The sequence below is a fragment of the Verticillium nonalfalfae genome (genome assembly GCF_003724135.2).
Source record: "Verticillium nonalfalfae strain VnAa140/NRRL 66861 chromosome Unknown scaffold_51, whole genome shotgun sequence".
Classification (NCBI taxonomy): domain Eukaryota; kingdom Fungi; phylum Ascomycota; class Sordariomycetes; order Glomerellales; family Plectosphaerellaceae; genus Verticillium; species Verticillium nonalfalfae.
The window spans coordinates 91,146-114,942 of record NW_021167276.1 but is presented as its reverse complement, the minus strand read 5'-3'; the positions used below and the strand labels follow the sequence as shown (position 1 = coordinate 114,942).

Below are 23,797 nucleotides of genomic sequence, written 5' to 3'. Positions count from 1 at the left end.
AATGCCAAGACGAGGCGCTTTTTCTCCTTTTTTTTTCTTCTTCTTTTCGTGGTTTGGCTGTCCTGTGGGTGAGGGAGAAGGAGAACGGGAGGGTTGAGGTTGAGATTCGGCGCGCGAAGTGGGATGACATGGTCGGCATGGCGGGGTAGCTCAGCTGGGTCCCGACGGACAGGCCCACTACGATCGCGGTGTTCCCCGATGAGCGATATGGGGAGGGGGCAGCTGAACCCAACGGGCGCACTGGCACTGCCGCGAGATGGATGATGGTCTTGCACTTCTGGAAGCGCGCCTCGTGGTACGCGAGCGGGGTCCAATCCATCTGCTGATGGTGGATAGCGACAGGAGGTCCCGGCTTTGTCCTTGGGTCTTCAGAACCTATCACCCGCAAAAACCGTGACGCACTACTTCGTGCCCAAGTAGGCACAAGACTGATAACCCCATGGTGAGGAATTTTACCAGCCGCTGCGTTGCAGGCAGTCCAGGTACCCTTCCGTCTTGCATTCAGGAACCGTCTGGACACGCAAAGACCTTATTGCGCTTGCATCCCTTCTGATTCATGGCTCCCTCTTCCATGGACCTCGTTAGTATATTCGACACAATATGGACCAATCCAAATAGACAGTTGAGACTGAGCAGACGGGCGACTTTTTTTACTGACGTGTACATGATATAGACTTCAATAACGTTGGCCAGATCCAAGAAGGAATGCTGACGCTTTACCAAACATATATTATTCCATCCCTTGTCCGTTGTGCTACCCACGCGTGCCACCGTCATGATAAGATGGTTTGAAGATCAGTCAGGTCTACCGCGCGGCTATCCACCTCGCTCTGGCAAGAGAGGCTGACGCAGGAGGCCCTGGACATTTCAAGGCGGGGCTGAGAGCGGTGGTGGGTAGACGACAGTGTGACAGTGGTGATTGCAACAGGAGCATCGAATGGAAGGCGAGCAATCCACCAGGCTTTCGATTCCTCTTCGAGCTTAACGATGTACAACAATGCCAAATAGTGCTGTCATCAAAATGGAGTACACACCCTTTCCACTGTATTTCACATGTCATATTCGCACCACAATATTGAGCCGTGATTCCATTATCGATTAATGCGGATCTTTGTAGTATCTTGATTTGAAACATGGCACAACAGGTGGTTGACCTGGAAATAGATCCAAGACCTGTCAACAAGATGTCGATAGAAATGCGAACGCTGTTGCCATTGCATACACATGACAGTGCCTGCTAGTCCCCCACAGCCAAGAAGGAAGACCCAAAGAGTCGTCGCAAGCTGTGCTTCATCACCCCTAGTCCCAGTCTCGGCGACCAGGCGAGCGAGAGCCAACATCACGCAGAATGGACGTGGCGGCCTGAAGGCAACAATGGTTAGCATATGATATCTGAAACGCTCTTCTCATGCCACGACATACTTTTTCAGCAAGGGCGTACACAGTACTCGAGGTGTGAGCAGCGGGAAGCAAGGGGATGACACTGGCATCCACGACCCGGAGGTTCTTCACGCCGTAGACGCGGAACGTATCGTCGACGACGCCGCCTGCGCTCCGAGGGCCCACAGAGCAAGTGCCGGCGTAGTGGGCAAACGTGGCAAGGTTTTGTCGGACGTACGATTCAATATCCGCATCGCTCGAGACGCCGGGTCCGGGCACAATTTCAACGGGAGAGAGCTGTGAAATGGCTTCAGTGGCAACGATGACCCTCGCGAACTTGAATGCATCGACCATAACCGCGAGGTCGAGGGGGTTGCTCAGGTAGCCGGGATCAACGGCAGGGGAGTCGAAGGGGTCATTCGATACCAGCTTGACTGATCCTCGCGAGAAGGGGTGCTGCGCGCCAAAAACCATCGTCCCTTCGCTCCAGAACATCTCCATAGGAGTTTGAGTGTCCGCCGCAATACCCTCGGTGAGTAGCGCGTGTTGCTTTCTGTATCCACGAACGACCGACTTCGGAGTGTCAGCTGGGAGGAATTGTGTAGCATCCTGGGCTTGGGCGGATTTGTAGAGCTCAGGTGCCCTAGTACTGAAGTTTGAGGTAGGCAGGAACATGAGAAACTCGCCGCCGGGGTTTGCGTACGGGCCAGTGCGGTTGCTCTTATACTCCGCCATCATTTCGGCAGCGAACGCGGGGTCAGACAGATTACCCCCATTAAGAGGAGAGTTGACTGAAGAGTGTTGGTACAGGTATTAGTGGAAAGCCGCTGCGGGATGGGACAGATGGCCGCAGGAACGTACTCAAGTTTACCAAAACAAGAAGGGGGTGGTCTTGGAGGTTGCGCCCAACGGCCGGGAGGTCTACAACCGACTGAACGCCATGAGTCTTCAGCTCCTTAGCATCCCCGATTCCAGAGAGCTGGAGAATCTGAGGCGAAAAGATTGCGCCAGCCGACACAATTACCTCCTTCCGGGCCTTAATGGTGCGACGAGTCGAGCTCGAACTCTCGACAAACTTGCGCATATGTAAGCTTCTGGACAAAACTAGCTCACAATAATCAGAATCGTACCTGAACACCAATAGCACGGCCACGCTCGATCTGAACCTTGGTCACATGCGCGTTCTGGATCAGCCTCAAATTGGCCCTCTTCGCTGCGACATCGTAGTGCGCGATGCGTGCGGAGCTTCGGGCGTTCCGGGGGGTCTGGGAATGTGTGGTAAAGAAGCCACCGGACACGTCGCCGCCAGAGCCATCCCTCAGAACCCGGATGCCGAGCTCTCGAGCGGCAGATACAATGTTGTCTGTTGCAAGTCAGCTCAGCTCCTGGCAGGTATTGCCGTGGATGATGTGGACTCACTGACGGATGGCCACCAGAAGGGAGAGTAGCCGGCAAAAACATTTCCTTTCGTGCCACGGAGAGAGTTGTCCCAAGTGACGTTGAAGTTTTCCACAATATCCTCGTTAGGACGACCGAATATCTCACTCTGTAGGATGTTAGAGCCGATATCAAGAGTATGAGCTTAGACGACATGCCTTGACAAAGTTCTTGAACATGTCAGCCCAGCCCCACCTACTACCGGTGAAATGCCTCCAGCGGTCGAAGTCGCCGACGGAGCCTCTGACAAACACCATCTGGTTGATAAGACTTCCGCCTCCAACGCCCCTGCCCGAAGGCAAGGCAATCGACCTGTTGCCAGTGCCTGCGGCCGGGGAACTCGTCAAATTCCAGTTGTACTTGCTGCCGGCCGCGGTACCAGCCAGGCCAGGGATCGTGATAATGTCCTCCTGAGCGTCCCTGTTACGAGTCAGTTATCTCTAGTCAGGGAACCCGGGAATACTGGAGTCTCACAGCTGACCAGCCTCAAGCAAAAGCACTCGAAACTCTAGCGAACCTATTAGTTTATGATGCGTCCGAAAGATGTTTGGGTATGCAATAGGTACCTCGACTCGCGGTCAAACGGTTGGCAAGTGTCGAGCCAGCCACACCGGCGCCGATGATAATGTAGTCGTACACCTCCTCCCGGACAGTCGGCTTGGGAGACCGACGCTGCACATCAGACGGCGCTAGTTGAGGACTGAGACCGGACGACGGAGCTGACGGCATCGCTGCCAAACAGCCAGCCATGGCCAGGAGAGATATGAGATGCATGTCGATGAGTTTTTCCGATGTTTTCAGATGGGCGTGTGATGACAATGCAGATGAGGATAGGCCAGACTTTGGATACCCGAGGAGAAGGGCGTAAATATAGGCAAAGTGAATGACGCCTCGGACTCACCGGGTTGACTTCAAGTGTTTGTTGCTCTCTACATGAGGCGGAGCTAGATACACGCGTCAGGCGCATACGGCGTCCTCTCGTTCTCTATCATGAAGTCCCCGACGCCGGTCGTGATCCATGGGTCGCCGAATGCTTGAACCTTGTCATGGGTCTTGACCTTGAAGGATGCCATCTTCGCAAGAAGATGGTCCGAATGCATCTGCAATACCTCAAGCGGAGCATGTGGGGAGCTTTTGAAGTGTGATGTGGCACGCCGATGGACATGTGGGACGCTTCAAGGCCTCTTTGGTTGTGCTGTGCCCGAAACTTGCGATGACAAGACGATCAGAGGCCGGGGAGTTCGATGTGGTGTCACAATAACACAGCCTCGAGCCGAACAGATAGCCTGAACTCAAAGCCGTTGGCAACTCCCTACCGGGTCAGTCTCGCCATAGGCACCAATAGAGACCCCTGTACGGAAGACTGCAGGCCGAACTAGCTCAAAACCCCAAATTTGAAAAAATCGATAACTAGGCCCACCCCCTCTTCAAGACCTTAAATAATCTATCCTAGTAAGGGGGTTATGGAATTTAAGCCCGTAAAATCCTATTAAGGGGATTCCTAAGCTGAAATTACTTCGGATAGCTTCGGATATGCCTCAGAGCCACCTATGGCCGTGCCTTACGCGCATCCATTGCCGTGCCTTGGAGCCACCTATGGCCGTGCCTCAGGGCCACCTGTGGCCGTGCCTTGCGCCCATCTATTGCCATGCCTCAGAGTCACCTATAGCTATGCCTCAGGGCCACCTGTGGCCGTGCCTTGGAGCCACCTGTGGCCATGCCTTGGAGCCACCTATGGCCGTGCCTTACGCCCATCCATTGCCGTGCCTCAGAGCCACCTGTGGCCATGCCTCAGAGCCACCTATAGGCGTGCCTTAAACCTATAGATAGCCCTAAGGTATAGTAATAGATAGGCATAAGGCACGCCTATAGGTGGCTCTGAGGCATGGCCACAGGTGGCTCTGAGGCATGGCCACAGGTGGGTCCAAGGCACGGCAATGGATGGGCGTAAGGCACGGCTGCCCACAGCTGGCCCCAGGTGGGCGCATAGTATAAAGGCACGCCTGTAAGTAGCCCCTAAAGCACGGCTATAGAGTTAGCTAGTCTAATCCTTTTAACTTACTAATCGATTATAACTGGCTAGAGCTCTCGATCCCCGCTTATTATGCAGGGGCTATCCCTAATATAGACTAGTGGTCTTAGCTTCTACATATTTCAGGAAAGAACCCCCGGGGTCAATATACTCACATTTGGGGTTTTGAGCCAGTTCGGCCTGCAGTCTTCCGTACTACCCCTGGATCAAGTCCGGGGTTGAGCCCGATCTGGCGATACCACGGCCTCCCGAGGAGTCTACGAGCTAGCAGCGGCTGCCGCAGACCAGGCACCACGTGCTCATCTTCATCGGCACTGCAAAGCTCCTAAATGGCTGCCTAACTTGCTGCCAATGACCGCTGTCTCTTGGGATTTGACGCGCCAACGACTGCGCCCTCATGTAATGCCATGCATACGTCACCCGCAACATGACTGATATAAGCAGTGCCAGCCACCAGTACGGCATGATCCAATGTCCGGCGGCCGAATGCGGTTTCCCGAGGGCGGAAACCAGTTTGTCTGTGTTTCTGTGAAGCCAGTTCGCGATTGTGCCGACTCTCCGAACCCGGTAGAAAGGGGAACTGAGTGAAAGTCCGTCTGGCTTCTACAGAAGAGAATCCGCACGTAGCATTGCTCCGACAGAGAGCAGGTTTGGCTGTATCCTCACGCTGTTAGTGGAGAAGAATATTTCCACTACCAGCCCCAACCCCAAGCAAGACCTCGATGACTCCGCCAACGCCATCCCAACGATCATAGTATTCAGATCACACGAGTGGTGGGGAGGCCTGTGTTGTCGACAACAGCGCAGGCGCCCTCCTTCGGATTCCATCACTGGAGGGCCCATTGCGACACCACGACAGATCTGGTCTCGGGACCTGGCACCATGAATTCGGCGGTGGGGTTTGAAGGCTAGCAACAGAGCTGCAGACACTGGTTGATAAGTCTGACTTGGGCAATGAAGCCTCAATCAGAAAAGGCAATATGAAAGCTTCATGCTTCAGAATTGCGGACTTTCGACTCTCCGAATTCGGGAGGTGGCTGTTGGATGAGCCTGTAGTACGGGTAGAGACCTTGCACCACCCGGCATACAAAATTGCACGACCTGACTGTGATACAGATAGACCCGTGGTTCATTCCAGATTGTCGACTTGATATGCTCCAGATTGTGAGACATGTCAACTCTAGGGGTTGTCGTGCTTTCACTTGGACATGGTCGCTAGCTCGGCGGTTGGCTATGGCAGCCCCCCACGACTTGGTTGCGACTCATATCGAGTTAAACCCTGGCTCTGCAAGTTACGCATTGCACACACTTCTTTCCATTCTCCATTCGGAAACCATCCACCGACTATGAGCTGAGAGGTGTTCGGCATGCATTGCCTGCTAGCTTCGTGAAGAAGAAGAAGAAGAAGAAGAACAGCCTCTGCGCCAACACTGACAGTACTGAAAGTATCGCCAAGCAGTACCGCTAGAGAAGCACTCAATAGCCGCTGAAGGCTTAAGGGCGTTAGCGTCACATTTCATTCCACAGCAGCGCGGCATTGCGTCATCATGGTCTGTTGCATCCACAAGCGGGAAGCAGCCATGTCCTTGGCTGCTTCCCGCTTGCAACAGTCCAACCGAACCAGAACAGTCAGTTACCACCGGATCATAGACATAGACGCAGCTTCCAAGACGAGAGCCCAGAAAGGGCCCAGAAAGGGCCCAGATGCCCTAAGCCACGTCCAGACCAATGGCACGTCCCGACCAAGGGCCACCGTGATAGCAACATCGTGCGGCCATCGTCATGGGCCTCCGCGTCGGCTGCACTGCATCATTGCGCCCGCCTTTCTCTTCGCTGGCGGTCTGGGCAGCGTACTTTTAAGGTTTATTTCAAGGTTCTTCGATCCCCTCGGTACTTCGATCCGCCAGCCTTCCAGGCACATCCCCATGTGTACCTCGTCCCCCTTGGGCCACATCACGCCCTGGCACACAGACTAGGCCCAGGCCGGGGCGACGCCCCAGCAGCACCAGCAGCAATCACAACACGGGCAAACGTCAGCCTGGCCCCGACCACCGTCGGTCTTGGTATCGTCTCGTCAAGCCCTTGGCATCCCGACGCTGACGTATCCGTTCTCTGCATCCTCACGCGTCTTTTTTTCGCCTGACGTTGGCGACTGCTGGGCACGATGGCTTTTCCCTTTGCGATCCATGTCCACCCTCGTCCTCAGTGCTCTCTCCGTCCCTGCTGGCCCTCTTGATCTTCCTTGAACTCGCTACCGTCCCTAACGTCTCACGACACCACGAGGATCCTCCGCCATCCTGCCGTGAGACAATCATAGCAGCAGCAGCAGCAGCAGCAGCAGCAGCAGTGGCAACCGCCCACTTCATGGCTGAACATCCCGTGCGCGACGCCAACGGCGATACCCAGTACTTGAACGACGACGAGATCAAGAAGTTTCTCGATGATCTCGACCACAATGACGACGGCTACATTGACTACCATGAGGTAGAGCAGAAGCTCGACGCCGCACACGACGAGCTCACACCCGTCACGGCCGCCCATCATGTCACCAAACGCGATCACGATTCTGAAAATGATCACATCCGCCATGCCTTTCTCCGCAGCATGATGGGCTCGGAAGAGCAGCGCATCCCGCGCGACGAATTTGCCAAGCGCGTCAAAGAGTGGAAAATTCCCTCCCTCGAGCAGGCCAAAAAGGAGGAGAAGCAGGAGAAGCAGTACATGAAAAGTGTAACCGTGTGGCGCCGCATCCGCGCCTACTGGGCCGTGCATGGCCCCGAGATCTGTTTCCTCGCCCTCGTCATCGGCATGCAGCTGGCCTTTGGCATCTGGCAGCTCGTCAAGTACCAGACGACACCGGCGTACCGTGCTGCCTTTGGCTGGGGCGTCGTCATGGCCAAGACGTGCGCCGGCGCCCTCTACCCGACCTTTTTTTTCCTCATCCTCAGCATGTCGCGGTACTTTTCCACCTTCATGCGCAAGTCCTACTATGTCTCACGCTTCTTCAACTGGGATCTTTCGCAAGAGTTCCACATCCGCATCTCCTGCGTCGCCATCCTCCTCGCGACACTGCACGCCCTGGGCCACCTGACGGGCTCCTTCGTCAGTGGCAGCGACCCCAACAACGAGACCGAGGTCGCCTACCTGCTGGGCGACGACATGGTGCCCCGGCCGTACATCGAGTACGTCCGCTCCGTCCCCGGTGTTACGGGCATCACAGCTCTCGGCTGCTTCTACCTACTCTCCCTTTTGAGCATCCCGCAGGTCCGTAGGTGGAACTACGAAGTATTCCAGCTCGGCCACCTGCTGATGTTCCCCATCATCGGCCTCATGATGGCGCACGGGACCGCCCATCTCCTGCAGTGGCCCATGTTTGGCTACTTCCTCGCCTTCCCTGCCCTTTTGGTTGTCGTGGAGCGCGTTGTCCGCGTCGCCCTCGGTTTCCACCGCATCAAGGCGACCATGAAGTGCCTCGACGACGACACGGTCGAAATCACCGCCATCATCCCCAGCGAGCGTCTCTGGAGGTACAAGGCCGGACAGTACATTTTCCTCCAGGTGCCAGAGATTAGCATCTGGCAGTGGCACCCCTTTACCGTTTCTGTTTGCATCGGCAACAAGATGCAGGTGCACATCAAAACGGATGGCAACTGGACCGGCAGACTGCGCAAGCTGGGCGGCGACGCGGGCGAGTCTGAGATTGAGGTGGGCATCAACGGGCCCTTTGGCGCGCCTGCCCAGCGTTTCTACGAGTTCAACCACTCGGTCATCATCGGTGCCGGGATTGGCGTCACGCCCTTCTCCGGCATTCTTGCCGATCTGCAGGCTCACGACGACATGTCTCATGGCGGTCCCGCCCATCTCGAGGCCGGCCACCTTCAGGATCGCCACGACTCCGATGCCACGGCTGCAGACCCTGCCGATGCCTCGGGCAAGTTCGAGAAGATCACTGGTGGCGATGGCATGTTGCTCGGCTCCGACGAAGCCAAGAGGAAAAGGGCCAACGATTGCAGCTCTCAACAGGACGACAACGACAACGAGACGCGTCCTGAGAGGGACGAGTTTGTCAACGCCGACACGATCAATACGAGTCGCCGCCCGGAGGCCGGCAAGTCGCGCGACTTTGCCGATGACTACCGCCGCGTCGATTTTCACTGGATGGTCCGCGACAGAAACTACCTCTCGTGGCTTTCCGATCTCCTCAACGAAGTGTCGCGCAGCCAGGAGTGGCACCGCGAGCACGAGGACCAGCCGCACCTCGACATTCGCATCCAGACGCACGTCACGGCGAAACGCAAGGACATTGTCACCCACGTCTACCGCTGGCTGCTCGAAATGCACCGCACCGACGACCACCCAGCTAGTCCCCTGACTGGCCTGTTGAACCCGACGCACTTTGGGCGGCCCGACTTTAACGATATCCTCGACCGACACTACGACGAAATGAGGGCGTTCCGCCGGAGCAAGAGGGAGGAGGCGCGCGGAGAGAAGCCCGGCAGCAGCGCAAGGCGTGAGGGAGCCAGCGACGCAGAGTACTACAAGGAGGACGAGGAGCTTAAGGTCGGCGTTTTCTACTGTGGCGCGCCAGTCGTGGGCGAGATTCTGGCGGATAAGTGCAGCGAGCTCACGACCAGGGGTCGGCATGACGGCAGCAAGATTGAGTACCACTTTATGATTGAGGTGTTTGGATAGACAGGTCGACGGCGGCGATACATGATCAAGCGCAGTCTTTTCGGCTGGATGACTGTATACTTTTGTTTCTCATTAATAACTACTATTGATCCGTTTTTCTCACTTGTTCATGTTCATTTCCCAGGCCACACTAGGTAAGGTACTGCGAAATATTCTCGAGCACCTTGAGTCGAGCCCCATGCACCGTCCCTTCCCCTCCCACCCTCACAGCTTCGCCAGCCCGCCGAGCCCAGACCGCTCCGGCACCTGCACGACGACGCTGCCGTCCTGGCCCGCCCCGAAGACGACCTCCTGGCAGTCCTCGTCGGCGACGCCGTTGGCAAACTGCGTCACGACAAACTCGACGCTCGTGCCCTGCGGCCCCAACGCCACCATGGGCGCATGCCAGGTGCCGGCGCCGTACGTGACGGCCTGGCCCGTCGTCGCGACAAAGGCCCGGAGGCCGGCGAGATCAGGCACGCCGCGACCGGGGTAGCCGGAGGTTCCGGACGCGGATCCGGCGACGGCGGCCGGGTCGGGGTTCGGCAGCCCCTCGTCCGCGGGACCGGCGGCCCTGCTCGGCGCGACGATGACGAGGTAGCCGGCGGCGGGGCTGCGGTCGGGCCCGGCCAGCGGGGCAAACGTCTGGGTGGTAAAGGGGTGGCGCTCGAGGATGCGCACGCGGAAGAGGCCCGGGCCCTGGTGCACGACGGGCGTGTAGGGCAGCAGCGTCGAGATCGGGGGCGGCGCCGGCGGGTGCGGGTGGTCGAGGGGCCGCGCGGCGCACACGAAGAGGTTGAGCACCGGCTGGGCGGGCGTGCCGGACGGGGCCGTCGCGTAGTGGTTCACCGGCACCGAGGGGTGCTGGTACTTGATGGCCGTGCCCTGGTTCGCGGACACGGCGCGCAGGGCGAGGTGCGGCGGCAGCGTCGCCGAGGGGGCCACGGCCGGGTGCGGGTTCTGGATGACGTCGCCAAACGGCGCAAAGGCCGAGGGCGTCAGGGGCACGGCGGGGATGGTCAGATTTTGGCCGTCCAGGGAGAGCTTGATGGGCGGCATGGCTTTTGCGGTGAGGGCGGGCGGAAGATGAAAAGGGGAGAAACGTCTCTTGTGCCACCGGCCTTGTGAGTGAGGTGATGATAATCTGGTTGATGATGATGATGATGATGATGGAAATGGCGATGCTGTAAGTGACGTGGATGAGTGGTGTTGAGGAGGTGAGTCGAGGTAGCTTGAGCTCGAGCTTGAGCTTGAGCTTGGACGTCTGCAGCTGCCCCCAGCTGCCCGAGTGAGGGGGCCGCACGTGCAGACCGAGGCCCCCAACACGGGGAAGCATCTCTCTTCTAATCACAACCAACGCCAGCAGCCTAGACAGATGCCTCTTGTGTTGTCTCTCGTGAAACGAAGCACTGCAAGTGTACAACCCCATCCACGAGGCAGAGAGTCCTCACTGTGCATGCATCACCCAATGGACGTATTCTTGTTCCCCATTCCCAGGGCAATGCCGAACATGCCTTTCCTTCAAGACCTCTCAACAATGACTGACGGGATGGAGCCACCTACCATAACAGATGCGAGCGAACCTCATAGTCAGCATTCGTTCATCTTGCAGCGGCCAGAACATGTACGCCGACGCGCCAGCTGTCCTCATAGCCAGCGGAACATGCAACTGCGCTGCCCCATGCACAGCACGGTCATGGCCGCATCCTTCCATCAGAGCGGTGAAGAAGCCGTCATTCCCGGCAGATGTTCCATGATATGATTTGTATATGCGGAAAGATACAAGGTGAAACCTTCGGCCATCCCTTGCAAGAACTGCAACGAGCTAGATCCGACACTACCCCGCATCCTGCATTGGTTCGACGCAGCCGCAGAAGAAAGCGCAGATCCCAGGGAGGCCATCGGGTGTGAATTTAGGAAACCCGTGTGTGTAAGTCAACGTGCCCGGTAAACCGCCAGCACTGTCTTGCTTGTGTGCAACTGAACCCCGATCGATTACCGTTCCCTCGGAAGGTAATCCCAAGAACCCATTATGAAATCCATACAGCTTATGCTCCACGCCCTTCCAACAGACAAAGGGAAACAAAAGACGATTCCACGTGACATCATTAAATCCAGCCACATCGGTGGCACCCTCGTCTACAGACCCGAGTCGGACTGTGGCCAGACTGCCGTCGGCTCATAGGCCCGCCACTTCTTGCAGTTCGGCTCCAGGTTGGCGAGGTTGACCGTCTTGGGAATGTCGCCCTTTCTCTCGAGGAACATAACGCTGAGCCCGCGCGACACATGCCAAGCGATGTGACAGTGCAGCAGGTGCGCTCCCGGGTTGTCCGTCTGGAACGCGATGACGAGATGTCCGCCGCCCGGCAGCTCCGCCACGTCCCGCCGTATGGGATTGTCAAAGTTCAGCGAGTTGACCCCTGCCACCCGATCAAACTCGCCGTCGCCCGCGCCGAGAACGAGAAAGTCGTGCCCGTGAAGGTGCATTGGGTGTGGGATGGGTCCAAGGTTCTGAAGGACCCAGAACGTCCAGACGTTCTTCTGCGCAATGTCGATGACGTTGGCTTCCCGCGGCCAGTCAAAGTCGCCCTCGCGGATGTACTCGAGGATGGGCCTGTCCCACTCGACGTTGATGCTGGAGCCATTGACCTCCCACCGAAACACGGCAACGTCGTCAATGACGGGTGTCTTGAGGTTGACATCAAGGTAGCCCTGGCTCTTCAGGAACTCCTTCTTGGGTGCTATCTTCTTGACAACCGGGCTGAAGCCCACCGTGTCGCTGCAGACTGCATTCACAGGTGTGCCTGGGTTGGTTGGCTGCTTTGTCTTGGGTGCGCCAGCATAACTGAAGATGGCTGCAGGCTGCTTGATGCGCGTCGTGCCGCAGAACCTGCTGCTTGCCAGCGTCGCGTTGAACCAGTAGTTCGCCACCTTTTGGTTCGCTTCAATAATGACATCGTATCGCTGGCCGACCGTCATGAAGAGCGTGTCCTTCTTCACCGGGACCACCGGGACAAGGTCGGTTTCAATGACGGTAAACGTGTGTCCTACCATGGAGACGGTAAAGGCATTGTCTACCGACGTATTGATGAGACGTAGGCGGTGCTTCTTGCCAGGCTGAAGCGTCGTCCTCGAGTACTTACCACCACCTTGGGCATTGACGTGGGTGCCGTTGAACAGTACGTTGTCGCTGTCGGGCGGCGGACCGTTGGAGACCAGCTCTGCGCGCCGCTCGAGCCTGTCCGCCGTCTCGTAATACCAGTCCGTGATTGAGAATGGGCCGAGGTCAACGTCGTAGTTGGCAGACGCCGGTCCGTTAATCTGTATGGTGCCGACGACGCCATTGCCATACTGCGAGGAAAAGTGAGAGTGATACCAGGCCGTACCGTACTGATGCATGCGGAATAGGTACGTCTTGCTCGCACCGGGCGGGATGGGACATTCGGTGACCCCATTGGCGCCATCCTGGTCGTTTGTGTTCATCTGCCAGATGCCGTGCCAGTGAATGGAAGTGCTAGACGCTTCAGTCAGTCTCAACGTAACCCGAGAGCGCCGACTACATGCAAGGAACATACCCGTTATGCTGCAGCTGGTTGTGGACGTTGATTTTGACCCAGTCACCCCAATCTGTTTATTTGCGTCAGGGTCAGATCGACAGGGTGAGAGTGGAACTTGTCTCACCGGCAACAATCGTCGGACCAGGAAACTGGCCGTTGATCAGCATGGCAGGCTTGCTGATACCGTCGGCGGAGGAGAAGCTTGATACATTGGTGATGGTCAAGTCGTACTGCAAGCAGCGTCAGCTTCACGCATGGGGCGCTGAGGCCTCCTTTCACGTACCGTCCTGGTCTTTCCTGTATCGGGGATCTTGGATGATGTATCCGTAAATATATCAAAATTATCGCGCCAGCAGGCACGGTTCTTAGGGCCGTGTTGTCCACAGCCATATTTTCCAAAGGGCTGGAGAGGCGGGTCGGTAGCGGGCATGGCCGACGTCAAGCCGGCGACCCAGCAGGCCACAAGGCTGTAGCAGATGAATCGGAGAGACATAGTCAAGGAGAGATGAAGAGAGTGTGTGATGTTGGTGATGAGACAAGTAAATTTCTCATGTTTGCGGTCCGGGGAAACGATCTTAAATAGGTAAACGCTCACTTGCAACGAGAACATCTCTCCGCGAGCTGATACCCAGAACTTTGGAAACAACCAAGGCTCGTATGTCTTTCGGCCGCTCTGCCGCAGAGTTGTGAGCGTTCGAGCCTTGCCAGGCGTGGCGTAGACCGCTTGCAACTCGAGCTCACCTCGAGTCCAGAAGAAAAGGGCATGGGGCCTGAGACATGCCGAACCCCTGATCCCTGGCCACCAACTAGAGCTTTGACGCCTCTGGGGATTCGGTGAATAAACATTACCTGAGAAGCTTGTGCGTATCACGATCTTGGGTAAGACAAACGCTTACAAGCACCTAGGGCTGCCGCTGCATGACAAGCGTGGCGCGTCACTGGAGCTGCCAACCGCATGTCACTTGAGCTATCAAACAGCATGCCAAGGCCTGCGGCAGAGTGTCTTTCCGATGGATTCCAGCCCTCAACGGCTGCGAGACGCATCTGACCATGACTATGGATCCTGAACGGAGGAGGGCCCCTCGGAAAGGGCCCGCGTACTTTGACCACGAGAAGAGCAGACATGGCCACCTGAACCTGTCAGCATCGGCCGATCCCTGTTCACAGAGCACACCCGTGTCCATCAGGCACACAAAAAGAAAAGAAAAAGCAGGGGAGTGTCTACGACGAGCTGAAGAGTGTGTGCATCCTTTTTGAGGGAAAGAATCAAAATCGGCGACAGTGGCCCCTGCAGAATCGGTCACTTGTAGGCCCCACCGCATGCTGTGTAGCCACGGCTATCGATTGTCTTGATTCTGGTTGCTTCGGTTGAGGTGCTCACTTGGAGGGAGAGGTTTGGGCCGGCTGCGAATTGGGCTGAGGACTCGGTCCGAGTCCATGAGGTAGTGTTGATGATCGCGAGGCGCATGGAGTTGAGAATAGATCAACATGGGCGCCGGACGGCCGGTTGTGCCCAGGCGTGAAGGGCTGTTAGCGTTGCAACTATACGAGGTGATCATCGCTGTCCCGACACGCTGGAGTCGGGCCACTACACAGACAGGCGAGTAGGGACTGAAGTGCGGCATGACGGCATGGGCACGCGCTCTGGATACGGGCAGCTGAGGCACCTCGTTGGCTGTCAGAGAAGACCATCGCCGGTGAGTGAGGTCAAGTAGTCAGACTGACAACTGCGACGTCATGATTGGGTACGCCGAGCTGAGCAAGGTTCAGCATGAGGTGGGTTAGGAGGGGGGGGGGGCTCTCGGCCGCAAAGGGGTTGAAGCGAATGAGCAGAAGAAGCAGCCCGGCTTTCCGAATGCACCTAGTGTGAAGGGTGCTACTATTCTGAACGACTCTGGAGATCAGACAAAGGCGGTCGGTCAACGGTGCCTGCGAACAAAGAGACGTTGAACGGCCCCACCTCCACCCGGGAAAGCAAGAGCTACCTGGGCACCACAAGCGAGGACCTGCCTACTGTAGCTCACCTGCGCCTGCCTGCCCCTGCTATTTTGGCTGACTCACTTACTGCATCCAATCACGATGAAGCGGCTCCCTCTCCTGGCGCCTACCTCGACTCCTTTTGCCCCTTTTGGCAATCACCACCAGCGGCAGCCTCAAACGCCCACCCACCTCATGCCGCCTGGGCTGCAGCTGCCTCATGCAGGCAGTGCCATGCCTACACGCATCCGCCACTGCCCTGGACACCGCCTCAGACCATGTCGCCTCAGACCGTGTCGAGGCTGCAACATGGCCTCATGCCGTGAAAGCGTTGCAAGACAACCCCCATTCATTATCGGGAACAATGCAGTCAGTGCCTCGTACAAGACTCTCTCGGTGAGGTACCTTACTTTTCACCGGACCAGCTTCGTGCCGCTGCGGCATCGGCTGATAGACTTTACCGAGCCCTTTGAACGCTACCTTGACAGACCATGTGCCCGAGACGGTAGATAGTCTAGGCCAGATATCGAACCACCAACCAGCTGTGTTCATATAATTATGAGATAGAGAGGTGTGAAGGGCATTCGCTGGCTCATTGGCACAGCATCATCCGCGACCCTGAGGACGGGAGCGTCCCGAAGGCTGAGCGCTTTCCGCTTCCCGCTGCCCGCTTCCCGCTTCTCGCGTCTGATCAGGTCGACTGGCGGTCAAGTCGAGCCTTGCGCTGGAACCCGAACCCAGGTTCGTGGGGAGGAACAGGTTGCACAACAGCTATGCAGTTATCATCTGACAGCGGATCTTGTACTTCTCAGGCAGGGCCCTCGGCGAGCTGAGCCATGACGATTCGGTGAAGGCTGTCAGCTGCACCGCCGAGGCGTATTGAGGCACGAGTTTGTTTGTGTGCGTGCATGCGTGCGTGTGCATATATTAAATTGCCTCGATCCAATGAGGTCAGGGCATTGTCCATTCCATATGGCTTACATAGCGGCATGTTGTGCAACACAGAAATGTCCTTGGCAGGCCACTCGACTTTCCTGTCATGGGTTGCCGCTATGCATACCCGCCGTCTGTTCTGGCTGAACGCGACATGATCAAAAATGCATATTGAACCATGTGGCGTCGTGGTAAAGCCTCTCACAACGAAAATTATGAAGTGTGACCTCTTGGAAAGTCCTTGGCGACGATGAATGTCTCGGAAAGGGGAGTCCATTACGCCTTCATGTATCTCACGGCAGAGCACTCAGCCAAGGTGACAGGTCTTCATGCCGTCTACTGAGCGCAAAGTATTGAGCACTTACTGGATGCTGCCACATAGGTCAACTGAGGACCTCATGTTGGTCGCGCTGCCCCTGTTCCGAGATGTCGCCAAGTTTGGTTCCAAAGATGCACAGAACTAGCTCGGCTGAGGTGTGGCCCAAGATTTCACGGAGAGTGCCGTGTTCAGGGCGACAAATGCTCACGTAGCTCTCCATGTTGACTGCAGGGGCACGTAAGCCCGCATTAGGGGACGACTGGAAAGTCTTGCCATTGGATTGCAAATCAGGACTGAGCATGTGCTGGCATGTAGCATGTCAGCATTAGGCAGACATGAGCCGAATCGACGCCAGAGACTCTGGCAAGCTCGTATGGTCCTGAATAGCGCGAGTCCCGACCTTCTCCGATGGCTCATGCTGAGAATCGCGAACCCCGCGAGGCTCGGTTTGTTGACGTGTGGCCATGGTAGACAGGATGACTAGCGGTCCGCGTGGGTTCGCAACCTGACACGTCCTGTGACGATGTGCTGACAAGCATGAGCATGAATATGATTGAGTTAGGAGGGATTCACAGTCAAGTGTGATTTTACGAGAAGGAGGAACATTCTGCTGGCTCGAGATGATGCGCGTCGAGGTGGTTACACCAGGTCATATTACATAAGCCAACCAGCATCGGTCAGTGACGCAACTGTTGCACTACACTGCGACCCTTATCCTTATCGTGGATCTGGCCTTGGCCTTGGCCTTGTCTTTGACAGCTTGCAGGTTGTTGGCACTTCGACGACCTTGTCGTGTTGCGCGCCCAAATCCTGCCAAACTTCCGAGAGCAACGTTCTCTCTCGTCTCCGACTGACCGACGGTACTTCGTGAGATGACAGTTCAGTCGTTGCAACCGCTGCTGCTGTCATCATGTCCAACTTTCTCTCCCTGTTAGGGTGGTCCTTTCTGCCCAATGTACGTTGCCCTCTGATCGCGAGGCGCCTTGCCTCGAGGTTGAGGTGCCTCGACCATCACCTGGCCATGCGCCGAGCTGCTCACTGACCTCAACTGCAGTTCGTGACCGGCTGGACGCAGACCATCTACTACTCCATCACCATACGCGCCGGCGACCCGCGCCCGCAGCCCGGCTCGGCCAAGTACATCACGCACCGCCGCAGGATCCACTTCCTCGTCGTGTCCCTCTACCTCCTCTACACGCTCTACGAGGCCGACCACGAGCTGCGCCGCGACGGCAGCTTCTACTCGGACCTCGGCCTGTCGACGCTCGCCCCGGAAGACCGCGAGATCAAGTCACGCTTCCGCCGTCTCGCCGCCGTCCACCACCCCGACAAGTCCTCCGACGCCGACGGCGCCTCGCGCTTCATCCACCTCAAGCTCGCCTCGGACACGCTCCTCAACCCGGCGGCGCGCTTCGCCTACGACCGCTTCGGCCCCGAGGTCACCCAGTGGCAGCGCCTCAACACGGTGCGCGACTACCTCGCCCGCGGCGTCCTGCAGTCGCTGCTGCCGCACTACGCCGTCGCCGCCGCCGCCCTCTACGGCCTCGGCCTCCTCGGCTACCTCGACTGGGGCCGCTACTGGCGCTGGCTCCTCCTCGCCGCCCTCTGCCTCTTCGAGCTCACCATCGTCACGCGGCCCCTGCCGCCCGCCTTCCTGACGGCCGCCAACGCCCTGACGTCCACCCTGACCACGCGCCAGCCCTTCCTGCCCTTCCAGCTCATCGCCCTCGCCCGCAAGGCCAGCATCACCCTCTACATTGCCTTTAACCAGCTCGGGCCCCTCATCGACGTCTTGCTCACCGGCGGCCCGCCGCCGCCCGACGACGACGCCGCCGCCCAGGAGAGCCTGCACCAGGGCCTCGAGCGCCTCGACGCCCTGGCCCACGGCCTCGACCACGACGCCGCCAAGCTGCTGTCCATGGAGATGGTGCCGTATGCCGGCGACGCCGAGGCCCTCGGCTCCGTCCGCGCCAAGGTCAAGGACTGGCTGGTCCAGAACACGATCCGCGCCGACCCCATGGTCAAGGACGCCGTGGGCAACTCCATCCGCAGGCGCCGCACCGACGCGCCCGCCGGTGCCAAGGGAACCAGGTAAAAGAAGGGGGGGGGGGGGAGAGGCTATGTGGGTGTGTGTTAATTGTAGAGTGGTCTGTGATGAAACTTCATGGGCTGAATGCATCTTCTTTTTCCAGCATGATAGCGAGCGGCGATACAAAAAAGAAACAAATCAGGATGACTGGCATTGCATCCCTGATGCATTCGAGGTGATTGAAGTTGATGAAGGACACCTGGTGAGGGTGTAAAACAAGGCAAAAAAGGAATTTCTCCTTTTGCCGTCGGCCGGCGTTGAACCCCCCAGTCCCTCCACGCGCTTCTAAGCTTGCGCGCCCTGTATCGCATTGTAGAGGCATGCGCTCTCGGGTATTTATTAAGCTGCCTCTGGACCACCACACCATGCGTCACGGTATGGTGGTCCTGTTGGAAAGGGCACCGTTGCCGGGGGGGCATATACTGTTGAACGTGTTGCTGCCTGGTTTTTGTTTTGGAGGGGATGGTGAATGTGCTTGCGAGGAAGGAGCGCAACAGAAGATACAGGTACCCGGGAGGAGACCAAGTCCAGCGCCTTGAGCATCATCGTGATACGAAAATCAAGACACGCGACGCACAAGGGAGGAATCGCGTGACGATAGTACAAACGGATGATCGAAGAGAATATATGTACGTCTATAAAAACAGTCGAACCCAAAGTATCCAATCAACCGCAGCCCAGCAGCAGCGGTGCAGGACGCCAGACGCCTTCAATGCAACAGACAGTCATGTCTACCAAATGATGCCGTTCCTCACTTCCTGTGAGTGAAAAGAGAAATACCATGAAAACTGAACATGGGCGGGCAGCAGACGCTCACAGTCTCTGCCGGCCGCGCGTCTCGATAGGAATCAGACACATGCCGACAAAGGCCAGCAGGATCAGCACGCCAGACATGGTGATGGGCGCCGTCGTGCCGTCGCCGGGAATGTTGGCGGCAATGACGGGCGCCATGAGGCCCGTGACGCGGTTCAGGAAGCTCGCTACGCCGGTGCCGGCGCCGCGGACAGGGGCGGGGAAGATCTCCGGGGTGAAGGCGTACAGGACGCCGTACATGATGTTCTGGGCAAAGGCCTCGACGCAGGAGAAGAAGAGCTTCGCGTTGGGCGTCGTGCCAAACTCGACAAACAGAAAGAGAAAGATGGCCGACACGAAGGTCGATATGGCGAGGGTGCCGCGGCGGCCGAGCCAGGGAGACTGGTGGTCGACAAGGTACGCGGCGAGGAGGGCGCCGGGGATGCCCATAATCGAGGTGATGGCGTAGTTGCGGTACGTCTCGGCCGAGATGGTTGTGCCCTCCTCTGCAGGCGCCTCGGCCCTGGCGCCGGCGCCGGTCGAGGGGTCCTCGCCGTGCTCGGAGAGGTACTGGGGGAGGAAGGCGTTGAAGAGCGGGTAGCCGAGGCCGATGGTGGCCCAGCAGAACCAGATGAGCATGGTCGCCATGCCGAGCGTCCTGTTCTGGAAGAGGGGCCGGATTCGGTCGCCGGAGAACTTGCTGAGTTTGTCCTTCAGTACGCTGACTCCAGCGGGTCGGACCTCGTGGAGTTCGGGATGGGCGACGTCGTCGACGACGGCATTCATAATCTCTTCCGTCAACCACGTCTTTGCACCGTTCCTATAAGCGATGCCATGGACGACGGCAATGGCCTCGGCTTGGCGGCCCTTGGACAGGAGGAATTTGGGCGACTCAAAGAGATGGAACAAGAAGCAGCGGATACCAAACATGACCAGCGTCATGACGCCAATGATGAAAACAAAGAGGCGCCAACCTTGATCGGCGGGCCAGTTGGCGATGCAGTACCAGGCAATGAGCGAGGATACGAGCTGGCCGACGGGCCACCATACAGAGAGAAGAGTCAGCAGCGCGCTCGATGCGTCGGGAAGAAACTCGAGAAAGAGGGCGCCGTCGACAGGGAGATTGCCGCCGACGCCGAAGCCAAGAGCGGCAAAGAGGAAGCAGGTCCAGCCCCAGGACGGGGCAAAGGAGACAAGGATGCCAAAGACGCTAGTGATGAGCAGGGTACAGTTGAAGGCGATGCGGCGGCCCAAGATGTCAGAGCCGATGCCCCAGATGAAGCTGCCAAAGCATAGGCCGATGAAGACGGAGCTTGTCGTGTACCGCACCGTCTTGGTCGGCACGTCAAACTCAGCGGATAGTGATGGCAAACACAGAGAAACGCCCTGCGATGGTTAGCCAAAGATTGCGTGGTAAGGGGACTCCTTCATGCCCCGTCTCGCAAATGCTACTCACTTGCATCCAAAGGCTACGGACGAAAGGTTAGCAACAATTCTCCACGATGGTTCTCTCCATGGGGCTTGACACAACGTACTTATCGGCAAACCAGCCAAAGCCGCAAAGAATGAACAGCTGCCAGTTGTATTTGCCCATGCCAATATCCTGGATGGCCTTGTTGATCAACTTTGACCTCACTGCCACGCTGTCAGTATGCTAGTGCATTCGTTCTCTCCTCATGAGTGAGTTGAGATCGTTTGGAGCATGGCCACTCACTCTCGTAATCCGTAGAGTCGCCCTTGCCAGCCCTCACTTCTCTCCGGAGACCCTCAATGCTGTACTCGGCCGCGCTCATCTCGAGCATGCCCTCGCTCTCCTCCCTGTCCTTTGGCGCATCGCCAGCGTCGTCGCCGGGAGATGGCGGGTCCTCAAACTCGGTGCGGCCGGTGCGCGCTGAGTGGCTGTGAAGATGGGCCTCCTCGAGAGGCACGACGACGCCGAGGTAGTCATCGACGGACTCTGTGGGCGCGACGGCGATGCGCCGGTACATGTACTTGAACATGACAGGCCAAGGTGAGGACTTGTCGATGTGCGGGCCGGGAGAATGAATCAACGGACGAAGGAAGCAAGACAACGACGCAAAGGAGAGAAAGCCCAAACAGCAATCATGCAGAGGGAAGAAAGGGATGAAAGCGACAACGAACGGGACATATAAGAAGTGATGAGGAACCGGAACATTCGAAGCCAAATGCGCGCGAGGCTTGATACAGGGAGATGGGGCACGACACGGGCGGTTCCCTATAGGGCATGATGGGTGCAATGTGATGGGCGCAAGCAGCTGACGAAGCCCACGTGACCCTCCATCGCTGAGAACACGTCCAACGTCTTGGCCACCGTTTCGCTGGTGGAGCCTGACCAATCTCAGAGGGACGCTGGCTGTCGTCTCTCCCAGGACACCCCCAGGGCACCCCCAGGGCACCCCCAGGGCACCCCCAGGGCACGATTCCATCAGTCAGAACGCGTCCAGATTTAGGTAAAAGGGTCGACGCAGAGGGCACGACTTTTAGCAATGATTACGTCCTGGAAGCCCGCGATGCATACAGTGCCACGGTTCACGGGCGGGACGAGGGCAGGGTGAGGCGTGTCATCATCTGGTTCTAGTGGATGTTACCCTAACGTGCCCCAAGGCCCCCCAATTCCAGGGTCATGCCCCTGAAGCCGGGCATGGTTACCTTCCATTACCTAGGCACCTCCCAAGATACCTGCCTCAAGGTACCCTACCTAGGTACCTACCTGATCTGTGCCGATCCCTCAGGACTGAAGGGCCTCGAAGGCAGCCGTGACAACACCCCTTAGTGGTTCCTAAGCAGTGTCTGGCTGCCAAGGCCATAGGGCTTCAGATCCCCCAAAGATCCGAATCGACAACATCATCGGCCATCACCCTGTCTATCCCGCTTGTACAGCCCAGTCACAGGCAACAATCCATCTGTCTTGCCCGTGGCCCTGTCCAAGCGCGACCTCCCACGCAGGCTGTGCAATCGTAATGACGACGCCCTTGTGAACCTCGGCCTTCTTCGCGAGACCCGTCAACTTGCCCTCGCCAGCCAGCATCAGCCTCATCGAACGAGACATGCCCTCCGCCTCCGCGTGAAGCTGTCGCCCTCTGACCAGATACATCACGCCCCCGGCCTCGACCTCCTCCACGGCGAACTGCACGGCCGTCTCCGACTGTCTCTCATGCCTCCCACTCCACCCCTTGACCTCGGCGAGCCATGACTGCATCTCTGCGGCGAGGCCCCCGGGGATGTACCTGACCCCGCGTCTCTGCGGCGAGAAGGCCTCCGGCAGCCCGTCCGGCTTCGGCGCCTCGACCTCTGGCGCGCGAAACCGTGGCGGCCGCTGGAAAGTAGGCTGCTGGATGCGTGCGGCCGCCGCATCGCGCACCTCTTCCCCTCCTTCTTCTTCCTCGTCGTCGTCGTCGTCATCGTCATCATCATTGTCGTGCTCATTGTCTGACGCCTGCGTTCCGCCTCGCAAAGGCGTCACCGGCGCATCGAGCATCATCTCATCCTCATCGCCGCGCACATCGCGCTCGTCCACAGTTCGTATTTCGCCGTCCCTGTACCCATCAGACACCTGCGAGCCCCCCTCTTCCGATTCGATCTCGACCCGCCTCCTCTTCGGCGTCGGCCCCTCGCTCCCGGGGATCGAGTCCCGGATCTGTTCCTCTTCGTCTTGTTCTTCCTCTGCCTCTCCTTCGCGTCCCGCCTCCTCTTCGGAATCGGAACGCTCCCCCGCCGACGACTCATCCTCGATCGACCCGCCCAACCCCTCCCTCACGCCCGTCGGCGAGCTGTCGACCCCATCATCGACAATCGCCTCCCTCTGCCGCCGCGCCGCGCTCGTCCCGGGGAACCCAAATCCGGGCGCGAACCCCTGCGCGCTCGACGGCGGTCGCGGCGTCGACGCAAACGAAGACGAGGAAGGAGCCGCGAACCGCGGCGTCGCGTGGAACTTTTGCTGCTGCTGCTGTTGCTGCTGGCTGCTCGCGGCGGTGGCGGCGCCGCTGGGCTGGAACTGCCGCGGGTGGCCGGGCGTCGTCGTCGTGTCCCGCGACGAGGGCGGGTGTCTCTTGGCGAGGAGGAACTTTCGGGGGTCCGGTGTCTTTGTGCGTCCTACCGCATGAGCTTGTGAAACAGACCCTACATGACGCGAGAGAAAGGCGCGACGCAACGTACAGAGGGGGGTTGACCGGGTGTCATGGTGCTGGGGACAGCATTGTCCGTTGGTGAATGACGTCCGCGTACCAAAGGTGAGAAGGGAGGGAAGATCAGGCCCAGCCAGCTGCGTGGGGGTTCAGGCGCGATGCGGCTCTTGTTTCGATCATCGCTGGAGTTGGGACGAAATATGGTGCTCTCTTCAGGTCGGAGGGTGGACAATGGAGGGGGAAGGTGAGTTGTCGCGCGTTGGGGAGGGAGCGCGTTTGTGTAGAAAGAGCGACGTCACGATCCGATGCGGCGCCTTCGACGGCCCTTGTCGATCACTGGTGGGGCAGAATGACCCCCTGTACATGCCTTTGCCTGTACATGCCTTTAGGGGTCCCATTCATCACCACGAACTTCGCTCTTCACTTCACCAGGAACACCATTTCACCAGGAACTTCTTCAACATG

At 58.0% G+C, this 23,797-nt stretch overlaps 7 protein-coding genes across 7 annotated transcripts; 2 read left to right on the top strand and 5 right to left on the bottom strand.

Annotated features, from left to right (window-relative positions):
• Positions 1–1,299: 1,299 nt before the first annotated feature.
• D7B24_006908 (uncharacterized protein) lies at positions 1,300–3,546 on the bottom strand (the record flags this gene model as incomplete). The annotated part of the gene is made up of 8 exons (XM_028641028.1): positions 1,300–1,362; positions 1,423–2,171; positions 2,242–2,455; positions 2,511–2,743; positions 2,800–2,926; positions 2,982–3,237; positions 3,292–3,334; positions 3,384–3,546. The coding sequence occupies 8 exons, from the start codon at positions 3,544–3,546 to the stop codon at positions 1,300–1,302; spliced, it is 1,848 nt and encodes a 615-aa protein (XP_028494934.1).
• Positions 3,547–7,213: 3,667 nt separating this feature from the next.
• On the top strand, positions 7,214–9,541 carry D7B24_006907 (uncharacterized protein; the record flags this gene model as incomplete). Its single annotated transcript, XM_028641027.1, has 1 exon — positions 7,214–9,541. One exon carries the CDS (start codon positions 7,214–7,216, stop codon positions 9,539–9,541), a length of 2,328 nt encoding a protein of 775 aa, XP_028494933.1.
• A 204-nt stretch (positions 9,542–9,745) lies between these two features.
• On the bottom strand, positions 9,746–10,579 carry D7B24_006906 (uncharacterized protein; the record flags this gene model as incomplete). Its single annotated transcript, XM_028641026.1, has 1 exon — positions 9,746–10,579. One exon carries the CDS (start codon positions 10,577–10,579, stop codon positions 9,746–9,748), a length of 834 nt encoding a protein of 277 aa, XP_028494932.1.
• Positions 10,580–11,659: 1,080 nt separating this feature from the next.
• D7B24_006905 (uncharacterized protein) lies at positions 11,660–13,570 on the bottom strand (the record flags this gene model as incomplete). Its single annotated transcript, XM_028641025.1, has 4 exons — positions 11,660–13,034; positions 13,096–13,147; positions 13,202–13,307; positions 13,361–13,570. The coding sequence occupies 4 exons, from the start codon at positions 13,568–13,570 to the stop codon at positions 11,660–11,662; spliced, it is 1,743 nt and encodes a 580-aa protein (XP_028494931.1).
• A 3,109-nt stretch (positions 13,571–16,679) lies between these two features.
• Positions 16,680–18,401, top strand: D7B24_006904 (uncharacterized protein; the record flags this gene model as incomplete). Its single annotated transcript, XM_028641024.1, has 3 exons — positions 16,680–16,752; positions 17,191–17,261; positions 17,361–18,401. 3 exons carry the CDS (start codon positions 16,680–16,682, stop codon positions 18,399–18,401), a joined length of 1,185 nt encoding a protein of 394 aa, XP_028494930.1.
• An 807-nt stretch (positions 18,402–19,208) lies between these two features.
• Positions 19,209–21,187, bottom strand: D7B24_006903 (uncharacterized protein; the record flags this gene model as incomplete). Its single annotated transcript, XM_028641023.1, has 4 exons — positions 19,209–20,573; positions 20,644–20,656; positions 20,723–20,822; positions 20,902–21,187. 4 exons carry the CDS (start codon positions 21,185–21,187, stop codon positions 19,209–19,211), a joined length of 1,764 nt encoding a protein of 587 aa, XP_028494929.1.
• Positions 21,188–22,071: 884 nt separating this feature from the next.
• Positions 22,072–23,387, bottom strand: D7B24_006902 (uncharacterized protein; the record flags this gene model as incomplete). The annotated part of the gene is made up of 2 exons (XM_028641022.1): positions 22,072–23,289; positions 23,364–23,387. The coding sequence occupies 2 exons, from the start codon at positions 23,385–23,387 to the stop codon at positions 22,072–22,074; spliced, it is 1,242 nt and encodes a 413-aa protein (XP_028494928.1).
• Positions 23,388–23,797: the final 410 nt, after the last annotated feature.